Source organism: Cicer arietinum, chromosome 5 (genome assembly GCF_000331145.2).
Source record: "Cicer arietinum cultivar CDC Frontier isolate Library 1 chromosome 5, Cicar.CDCFrontier_v2.0, whole genome shotgun sequence".
In the NCBI taxonomy this organism is placed as follows: Eukaryota; Viridiplantae; Streptophyta; class Magnoliopsida; order Fabales; family Fabaceae; genus Cicer; species Cicer arietinum.
In genome coordinates, this window is record NC_021164.2 from 44,783,250 (window position 1) to 44,794,530 (window position 11,281).

General features: G+C 27.8%; 1 protein-coding gene across 3 annotated transcripts; it reads right to left on the reverse strand.

The window, feature by feature from the left end:
- Nucleotides 1-8,781: 8,781 nt before the first annotated feature.
- LOC101500627 (uncharacterized) lies at nt 8,782-10,672 on the reverse strand. 3 transcript variants are annotated; one of them, XR_003470179.2, is made up of 4 exons: nt 10,437-10,633; nt 10,199-10,345; nt 9,342-9,515; nt 8,782-9,147 (listed from the first exon to the last, which is right to left on the reverse strand). XR_003470179.2 is itself a non-coding variant. In XM_004513901.4 (3 exons), the coding sequence occupies exons 2-3, from the start codon at nt 10,319-10,321 to the stop codon at nt 9,465-9,467; spliced, it is 174 nt and encodes a 57-aa protein (XP_004513958.1). In that variant the 5' UTR covers nt 10,322-10,345; nt 10,514-10,672; the 3' UTR covers nt 8,782-9,464. The 3 variants fall into 3 exon arrangements, 2 of the variants coding, with proteins under 2 accessions (XP_004513958.1, XP_004513957.1); XM_004513901.4 differs by having other exon boundaries at nt 8,782-9,515; nt 10,514-10,672; XM_004513900.4 differs by having other exon boundaries at nt 8,782-9,515; nt 10,437-10,632.
- Nucleotides 10,673-11,281: the final 609 nt, after the last annotated feature.

The window sequence follows — 11,281 nt, forward strand, 5'->3', positions numbered from 1 at the left end:
CTCTGGCAAATATGGGACTGAGACTCCACCACATCGAAGATATCCAGAAAACATCGAAACCGATACAAACGGATGATTAGCTCGATCATCATCATACGGTGTAAACACTACATCCTCGAGCAACAACCCATCAAGTCTCCGACGATATGCCATCAATCCACCTTCAACAACATGTTTTGCAGTCCACCTTCATGCTCTTGGAAGATGCGCAGGAACCGCTCCTCTATCACCCCGCTTACAGATCTTAGGGAAGTGCTCGTAAATCCAACACTGCAACATAATTAACATAATAAAATAACAACGTAATAATTAAATAAATAATTACATTAATAATTAAATAAATAAACGACACAACTTAATATAAATGATATACCTGCAGTAGGCTCATGTAACCTCCCAGCTGTCGAGTGTCGTGGATAGCTCCATCTCCCAAGTTGTCATAAAGGAAAACTAATGCCGCGGAAGCCCACGAGTAGTCTCGACAACGATGTAAATCAATAAAAAAAGAAATGTATTTCGCCTCAACACGCGTATGTGTTTTATCGGCGAAAATAGTGCAGCCAACTAAATGCAACAGATACGTTCTAGCCGCACACTCAAACTGGTTAGTTTGAATGAGACGGCTATACAAATCACGCAACCATTGCAATCTATATTGGGCACATTTATTATAACTAATCTCAGCACATGCTTCCTCCCATGTTGCACCTAAGTACTCATGTGCAGCTCTTATAGCATTATTGGTATTCATATTCAAAGGTGCATCAAAAAATTTACCATGCGGTGAGATGTGAAGGAGAGTTGCAACATCATCTAAGGTGATCGTCATCTCTCCAAATGGCAGATGAAATGAGCTGGTCTCTCGGTGCCATCTTTCAACAAATGCCGATATCAGACCAGCATCCGCCATTGTGAGGTAGCCTGAAGATAGATGCATCAGCCCAGATTCCTGAATCCAATGCTCTACAGGAGCTGGAATAGGAACTTCCGCAAACTTCTTCAATTTCAATCCGTGAGTAATTACCTTTAGTGATCCACGATCCTGCGAGTAATTACAGAACAATTGAGATTAATTCAACTTAAAAATATATATAATTAAACATTTATATTAACATACAATTAATTTAATAAACTTAAACATAAATAAACAAATAATTAAACATTTATATTAATATATAATTAATTAAATAAACATAAACTTAAAAATAAAACTAATTAAACATTTATATAAACATTCATTTAATTTAATAAACTTAAACACAAATAAACAAATAATTAAACATTTATATTAATATATAATTAATTAAATAAACATAAACTTAAAAATAAAACTAATTAAACATTTATATAAACATTCATTTAATTTAATAAACTTAAACACAAATAAACAAATAATTAAACATTTATATTAATATATAATTAATTAAATAAACATAAACTTAAAAATAAAACTAATTAAACATTTATATAAACATTCATTTAATTTAATAAACTTAAACACAAATAAACAAATAATTAAACATTTATATTAATATATAATTAATTAAATAAACATAAACTTAAAAATAAAACTAATTAAACATTTATATAAACATTCATTTAATTTAATAAACTTAAACACAAATAAACAAATAATTAAACATTTATATTAATATATAATTAATTAAATAAACATAAACTTAAAAATAAAACTAATTAAACATTTATATAAACATTCATTTAATTTAATAAACTTAAACACAAATAAACAAATAATTAAACATTTATATTAATATATAATTAATTAAATAAACATAAACTTAAAAATAAAACTAATTAAACATTTATATAAACATTCATTTAATTTAATAAACTTAAACACAAATAAACAAATAATTAAACATTTATATTAATATATAATTAATTAAATAAACATAAACTTAAAAATAAAACTAATTAAACATTTATATAAACATTCATTTAATTTAATAAACTTAAACACAAATAAACAAATAATTAAACATTTATATTAATATATAATTAATTAAATAAACATAAACTTAAAAATAAAACTAATTAAACATTTATATAAACATTCATTTAATTTAATAAACTTAAACACAAATAAACAAATAATTAAACATTTATATTAATATATAATTAATTAAATAAACATAAACTTAAAAATAAAACTAATTAAACATTTATATAAACATTCATTTAATTTAATAAACTTAAACACAAATAAACAAATAATTAAACATTTATATTAATATATAATTAATTAAATAAACATAAACTTAAAAATAAAACTAATTAAACATTTATATAAACATTCATTTAATTTAATAAACTTAAACACAAATAAACAAATAATTAAACATTTATATTAATATATAATTAATTAAATAAACATAAACTTAAAAATAAAACTAATTAAACATTTATATAAACATTCATTTAATTTAATAAACTTAAACACAAATAAACAAATAATTAAACATTTATATTAATATATAATTAATTAAATAAACATAAACTTAAAAATAAAACTAATTAAACATTTATATAAACATTCATTTAATTTAATAAACTTAAACACAAATAAACAAATAATTAAACATTTATATTAATATATAATTAATTAGAGGAAATTAGAACAAACAACTATTATTATAAAATTAACATTATTTATATAAAAACAAAATTGGCATGAAATATATCTACATAATTACCTACAAAAATAACAAATGTGAACTTCGCTGCAGAATTTGGCGCGGATCACTCATATAGAAACATATCCGCAGGAAAATCCTTAGGGAAAAGATGATGTTTGCTGCGAATAAGCAGTCGCAGGTAAATCCGCAGCAAAAGAAAAGTTTACTTGCAAGAAAATCCTTATGTATTACCTGCGGATTTATTTCCGCACGTAAATTGCTGATTTCTAGTAGTATTGATATAAATGCCATTGTCTTCTGAGTATCTCCTAGTTAACATAATATATATTTTACAACTTCTTAACACCAAACCAACCTAAATTATGTCTATTAAGGAACCTGGCTTGACTTGATAGATGCAATAATTACAAGAAAGATGATTTGCTTTTTCAAGATTTTAGAACACTCTAACACATTATTATTAAAACACATAGAAAAATATATAAAAATATTTAATGAGAAAGTTTTACATGTTCAAGTGTTGGAAATGAATTTCAATTAAATAATTTTCCTTTGTAAATTTTAGGTTAAATTACATTTGTGGTCCCTTAACTTAATTTCAGGTAACGTTTTAGTCCTTTATCTTTTTTTTTTTCCGACTTGGTCCTTTATTTTAATTTTAAGTGACAATTTGATATTTTATGTTTTAAAATTTCAACATTGATATCCTTTTTTATACAAAAATTAAATAAAAAATTTCAATCAAAACTCATAAAATCAATTATATTCTTCAATAACAAATTTCATCAAATTCGTAACGCAAATCTTCAAATAAACTCATATTTTCATACTTTATTTGATATTGTTAAGAATAAAGGACTAAATCGGGAAAAAAAAGATAAAGGACTAAAACGTTACCTGAAATTAAGTTAAGGGACCATAGATGTAATTTAGCCCACAAAATAATAAAGAAAAATAATTTTTCCGTTACAAACAAAAAATTACAATACACATAAAAACTATAAGTATCTTTTATCTTTGAATTTGCATGTTAGTCTTCATTAATCTTTCATAAATCATTTGAATTCTTTTGAATTTGCGTGATATTTAATAATAAATTTAGAATATAAAATGTATAGTATAGTAGTTTTTAAATTTAATAAAATAGTGTTTGAAGTTTGAAAAACCATTACTTTTAATGAATCGATGAAATGAATTGTTTCTTTAATTCCTACATAAATTTTATATTTTCTTAAATAAATTATTATTTTTCTCTTCAATATTTTGGGAATTTAATTGAATTCATGCTAAGAAAGCCTAAATAAATTATTATTTTTTATTTAATATAACTGTGTGCCAACACCATTTTTTAAAAAACATAGAATCATACTTCTTTGTATAAGAGAATAGAAATATAAATATACAAATGTACAATTTGTTGACTATTTATACAAGAGGATAGAAATATACATATACAAATTTACAATTTTTTGAGACAAAATTAAGAAACATAAACAATACAAAATATATATACATAACAAAATAGTAATCTTTTTTTATAAATAAAATAAAATAACAATGATAGATTGAAAAAAACTTACCATAGTTGCAAATCGAGGAATAATAGCTCACGCATATAATATCAGTACTATTTCCATTGCATAAAAGTTTTGTTTGACGTTGAGAGATCAAGACCGAAACCACATTGGCACAACTCTAATAACCAAATTCCATGATTCATTTCTTGGAGAAATTGAAGCAACAAACTCTGATGGAGAACTTGAAGCAACAAAATATGATTTTTGTTTCAGACATTGGATAAAGATGAATAAGAAAGCTTTAATAAAGAAAATTTAAAAGAATTGTGTATACATAGATAACATGAATGATATTTATAAGGGAGACACAAGAAATGAGAGAGTACTGGAGAGACGGTTAACGGAGTACGGTAATTAAGAAGGTTAACGGAGTACGGTAATTAAGAAGGTTAACGGAGTACGGTAATTAAGAAAGAAAGTCTGAAGGAACTAAAAGAATTCGTAAAATAAAATAATTTTTTTAATTAAATTAATTTGAAGCGGTGGTTGTTAAAGTAGTATTTAAAAAACAATTTCAAAAACTGTCAAGTTGTGGTGTGATTGACTATATTTTGCTGTTATTCTTTTTTTTAACTGGCCACTAAATTCGGTGAAACGTAAATAGTGGTGTAGTGTATTTTATTTTTAATTGGTTCTTTTTATTTTCATTATTTTATTTTTTTAATTGGCCACTAACTTTTCAACTGACGCATGTAAAAAGTCGTGTAACATAAGTTTAATTTTATTCTAAAAAAAGAGATATTATTTCTATTAATAGAAACTTGATATCGTGGGAACTCTGCCAATTTGTTATCGGCTGAAAATGCAATCTCTTCTTAGATACAATAGGAGAAGTCTTTGATCTGAACCGACATAGACCTAGGATGACTAGAACTCTTCAAAAAGAAAGAAGGTCAACGTCAGTAAATAGCATATTGAGCTCTCATAATCATGGTATGGTATCACACGGCTCTCATCGATGGTATCACACGGCTCTCATCTTTCACAGATAAGAGAATCATCCGATGACATGAGCCTTCAAAGTCAAACATCTGGAGAATCAATGTTTATTGGCTCCAACATTGTGGTTATTGAATCTGTTGTTCCTCGGCGACCCTCTGCTGGAAAACGGGCAGATGAACAGGTCAATTATCCTAAGTTGGTCGAGTTACTCCTAAATAGCTCTGATCTTTCCTCTAACATGTGATATAACCAGAGGGAAATTAGGAAGTCCTCCCTTAGAAGACATAAATATAACAGTTGATGTACAAGGAAGTGATATAACATTAATAGTTCATCAGTTCCGCAGTGGTTTCCGTGATGCTCTCAGGGATCTGCAACGATTTCATACATTCCTGCATACACTTCACCAAAAACTTGATAACTTGTTACGATCGTTTAATAATACTATAAGCAAAATATCATTGGGGGAGTCCGAAAAAGAAGATTCAACAAGTAAGGATAAACTTTCCATTGATATCCATCGGGATTTTAGCAAGGCTTCATATTAGGAACGTGTATGAGAGAAGGAATCGAGCTTAATTTCTATGTTGTTAGTTCTATTAATTGTTGAGTTGTGTCAGCTGTAAATCATAACTGATTGGTTCAGATTTAGTATAAATAGCATAAGCTTAGTCTTCAATAGGTAGGCAGTTAGAGAGTTAATTGGTTGGAATTGAACTGAAGGGCAATTCAGTTAGCATATTTGTAACTTTTACTCTATTCATTTTTCTCCAGTTTTATATTTCAGTTCTAACAGCTTTTTGGTGTAGTTTTCCAACTGGGGAGAACCCTCTATTTATAGAGGAAATCCGTAACTGCATCAGAGAGAAAAGTGTGATCCATTAGGTCTGATACACTAAACATGTCCTCCGATATTTAGGTTTTGACCACAAAAACGTGCGCTTCAATCTGTTTGACCACAAAACTACTAGTGTGCGATATCCCTCTTATGTGGAACTTCTTTATTTTTTTCAATTCACACAACACTAACTCTCATTAATGTCATTATTATTTTCAACAATCTTCCATTAATATCATCATCATTTCCAACATAATAGAATGAGTGGTGCAATGAAATTAGAAATAGGGATGAGAATAGGTTATGTCGTCCGTTAGGGGCCTATGGTATGACATACTTATGGTCTAGTCTGGCCTATTTAATAAAAAGATTAGGCTCATGCTATTTTTAAAGTCTATTTATTTAAATAGGTCAAGTTCAATCTTATAAAAAAAAACTATTAGACTTAGCAGACCGACCAATATATTTTATTATTTATTAATATTATTTTTTTATTATTTATTAATAATATTATTTCCTATTTTAAAGTCTATTAATTAGACAATCACTTAGAGTATCTACAACGGTGAACTCAATATGGGTTCTTTAGATGGGGTCCACTGTGTCACATCATCTTGAAGCAATTCACTCATTTTCTATTCCAACGGTGAACTTAACATGATTCAAGTTCTACTATGCCACATCACCCTAAATCAACTCATTTATTTTTTACGGTTTAACTTTTAAAAAATCATATTATATTCCATTACTTTAATTTATACATTAATATTTAATTTTATGATGACTTAAAATGTTAATTTAAATGGAAAAATAAATAAAAAAAGTAGTTAATAAATTTTTTAATAAACTTCTGTAAAAAAATTGTGAAGAAAAAGTATGAGTAACAAATTGTTTCTATTAATGAGCTAAGAATCGTAATTAAAGGAGAAAAAAAAGGCTAACGGTGGTATATTAACTAAAAAAAAAACTAATGGTTACAAAATTATTATTATTTAATAAATTAAAAAGAAGGTAACGGCTATAAATTAATAAAAAATGATAAATTTATTATTATTAATAAATTAATAAAAGGTAGCGGTTATAATTATATTATTATTAAATTATGAAATTAGATAGAAAAAAGAAGGAAAAAAAAAGGTAACTGCAATGAAGCACCGTTCCTTCCTGACAGTACCGTGATGACACTTTGGCACAACTCCAACGGTGAACCCACAAAAAAGGTGGCGGACGAACTCATTTTCACTCCCGTTGTAGATGCTCTTAGTAGTCGTTCCATATTTGTTTGAGAGGTAATAATGGGTGCATTTGTTTCAAGAAAAAATCTATTCTTTGAAACCAAAAATCAATTTTTAAGATTTAAATAGTGTTTGTTTCAGACTTTTTAAAAATCATTTTGTAAAAAAAAATATTTTTGTTTAATATATATAGATACGTAAAATATAAAATTTAAATATTTTAATGTTAATAAGGTTTTTAAATAGACTTTCAGATTATGCCAGACTTTTAAAAAGGTCAAGTCAGGCAAAAAAAAAAAGCTTATGATAGGTTGTTGGTCAGGCTTAGACCTAAAAAATTAATCGTAGGTCAGACTCAGACCTTTCAAAGCCTTATTTAGTCTGACCTATTATCACCCCTAATTAGAAACAAACACAAACTTAAGTTATTTTTTTAACACACTTTAGCAAAGTTCATTTGGAAGAAATTGACATAGACATTGCTTGGAGGCACATTAGCAACCCACAAGGGATGGAATTTCCCCTTTTTAATCATTGGGAAATCACTAACGAATCATCTACACTCTATCTTGCCACGAACGTATCACTTATCTTTTCACATCCACACGGGAACATTTGTATCGCTTTAATAACCTCAATAGACGTTGGTCTCCACTATTATTGGTGATATTTTTGCATAAAAAAAGAACATGTGTGGAACTAGGAACCTTCTAGTTTTTATTTAAAATGAAGATGGATTTATGTGTAAGGAGGGTTAGTGTAAACCTACCTACAAAAATTAAAATTTTTGAACAATTATAAAAGTAATAAATGTTGGCATTAAATAATTTTTTTTTTTAAATTGTAGTTATCTTCTAACTTCTCTAATCCACTCATTCTGTTTACTAATACAGAAATTTGTGTTTGCTCATTCAAACAACACAAGAGTTTTATTGTTACCTTTGATGACTTTATAAAGAGTGATTGAACTTACTCCTCAAACAACCTACACCAGTTTTATTGTTACTTTTGACAGCTAATAGGTTTTGATAAAAAAAAAATGGAGGCCAATAGATAATAGATTAAATCCTTTCGTTTATACTCAGGTTAATTTTCTAAGATAAAATATTAAAACTAATCACAATAGCATCGAGGATATATCGACTTACAAAATGTCACTGAAACATGTAATTTGAAAATCGTCACACTAGAAATTGTGGTGACAGAGAATGAACTATGAATTTAACAAATAATGAGATATCTCTATAACTTATACTAAAAATTTCAACGGTTAAATGTAGCAATGGACAAGACCTCTTCAATTTGAAAAGAATGTTCTATAATTCTAACCTAAGGTCTCTATAAATTCACCTCTCAAACTATGAGACAAATATATTCATAAATTGTCGAGGTTTAGAGCTCACCATTGATTTGGTTTAACAAAACCCTCACACCAGCAGTTTTGATGGATATGATAGAGAGCTAAATAAGGACATGATAAGGATATAGACAAGATACATTTATCATATCATGTGTCTGATGCGTATAGGGTAGCAGGAAAAATAACATTTTATTATATCAATTTTTTGATACACATATCATAATGACATGATTAATTTGATCATATTTTTAAATCAATAAATTCATGTCATTATAACGTGATTAACATGATTATGTCATTTTTAGGGGTAAATCAATAAATTATTTTGATCATATCCTGATTGTTTCGAACCCAACTCAAATTCAGAATAAAAATTTCAACTAGAGATACAAAATAAATTTTATGATGAATTATCATATATTGTTGTCTCATCAAATACTGGATTGAGACATGCAAATATCCTACTTGTCTCTTATTCTGTGCGCCTTTAGAGATTTCCATAACCAATATGTGGCAGTCGTAAACATGTGTCGTGTACCTGTTTCCATAATTTACACTAACATATTTTGTCCCAGTAGCTAGTTGGATATAATGAAAAATGCATGAGACTGAAAATTTGTTTGCAAATGAAGCACACATGATCATTTTGAGGAAAGAAATAAAAAGAAGTCTATCCAAATATTTTCTAATAGAATCTTGGTTTTGACCTGAGTAAAGTTTGAATGAGAATACCTTTAAAATGCCTAATGAATCGTACCAAGTTGGTCCAAGAATTCAGACTTATACTCATAGATATTCCATATTGCAAGATCCCAAGAGAACACATTATGAGAGGAAAATAAGACAATTAAAAGGCTAGATCCTTTGATGGTCAGATGTTTCACGTTCCTGACGACGCCTTTCCCTCTGTAAATTAGATTAGGTGAAGAATCAGTCAAATAACCTAATTACCAAATCAGATGTATATAATCTTCACCCTATTTTAATACTAGTCACCGCCAAGCAAAACCTACATAAAAGGCCCCATACTGAATTTTTCTGGAGAAGGATCCTCATTGAGTTTTGCATATACTGGTGACAGCTATAGCGTACAGTTTTTTCCAACTCAGATGGCAATTGAAGGGAAGAGCTAAGCTGATTTAAAGCTCTTGACAATCCAAAATATCACAAAAGCTAATTCAGGACCAAAAGCCACCACATTAACAAGGAATGTTGCTATAAAGTAAAGAAATACAGATATTTTCAATTCAACCGTCTTTAACCTTTAATTCCATAACACTAGTGAATCAAAATGATTTGGTGATTTGAGAGAGTTTGCGTGACAGGGAGATCATGAGTTCAACTCCTCCCTTTAACAAAATTAAAGGCTAATTGCTAACACCAATAGTTAGTTTTACGAGATTATTCCATTTTTATGTTTTATTTTATTTCAATTTCAATAGAGTTGTCATAGTAGATAACCAATTTCAACAACTAACAAATTGAGATATGCTCCATGTTCATTGGGAAATAACATCATCACTAACTGAAATAATAGATAAATGGAGAAAACTAAATAATAATAATAATTGAGAAAAGAAAATTCTCACCCTTCTTTCCCAGTAAGGAAGAAAGCAAACAAAATCATAGACTGGAGTAATGGTTGCACACAAAACAGCATTTATCGATGTAAACAACAAGAGCGCAGTCATGGGTCGAGTTCTATGAGGCATACTCGTTTCTTATAGACACCGATCCTGAAAAGGAGATCAACCATAATCATGAAATATAAAGTTAAAAGGAATTTATTAACCGTAATAAAATAATCTTGAGGAGAAATTGCGATACTTTCGCGGCGGTGGCGGGTATCCTGGCCGCAAAATGACATTCTCGCGAGCAAAAGGAAGGGAAAGGCAAATCCGAACCTGGATGTCGAAGCGCCTGCCTTGAGTTAAGCGCGACTACAATTTGATACAAGTGAAAAGAGGCAGGCAGGTTTTTAATATTCCCTTGTGTTTGGTTAGAAGGATTTGAAACTGAGAATATTTTTAAAATGTGTTTGATATTAAATTTAGAAAAGAGAGTTGAAAAGATTGTAATCTCTCTCGCTCAACACCAAAATTTATTTTAAAATAAAGAATATATTAAAAAAAATCCTTAAAAATAGTAAAAAAAATCTTTGAAATCAAATTTTAAATTTAGAAGTCGATTATGCGTAGGCAAGATATTAGCAACCTACGACATCCGTTCTTTTGCTTATATTTGTCTTCATCTTTGTTGTTGATTCATATGCTTGTTGTGCAAAATAAAATGACTTATTCACATTTATGTCAACAAAATTAACTATTTTTTTACAATGGCTGGAATTGCTTGTATGCGCTCTTTAATTAAATTAACGGTTGAGTTTTTTTTTATTTAATTTAACAATTTGTTTTTATTTAGTATTGAATATAATACTTTTTTTTATAGCTCCTTAAGTCTTACTGTTTCTATCAAACCGCAAACATTCAATACAGATTGAAAAAATAAAATAAAAAATTGAAGAAATGAGAGTTAAAAGGTGAATAAATACTAATCCCCTCAAAAAAATAGAGAAGAAAAACCATTACAACTTTCTCTATATCAGTTATCGTTTTTTAATGAAAATATGACACAGCAAACCAATTAATGGTATTAAATATAATAATTTTTTA

Bases quoted from the DNA above. Each gene is read 5' to 3' on its own strand.
- LOC101500627 (XM_004513901.4), bottom strand. From the start codon at position 10,321: ATGCCTCATAGAACTCGACCCATGACTGCGCTCTTGTTGTTTACATCG. The intron at 9,516-10,198 runs GTGAGAATTTTC...TCTAATTTACAG, and splicing joins TTCCTTACTGGGAAAGAAGG to AGGGAAAGGCGTCGTCAGGA.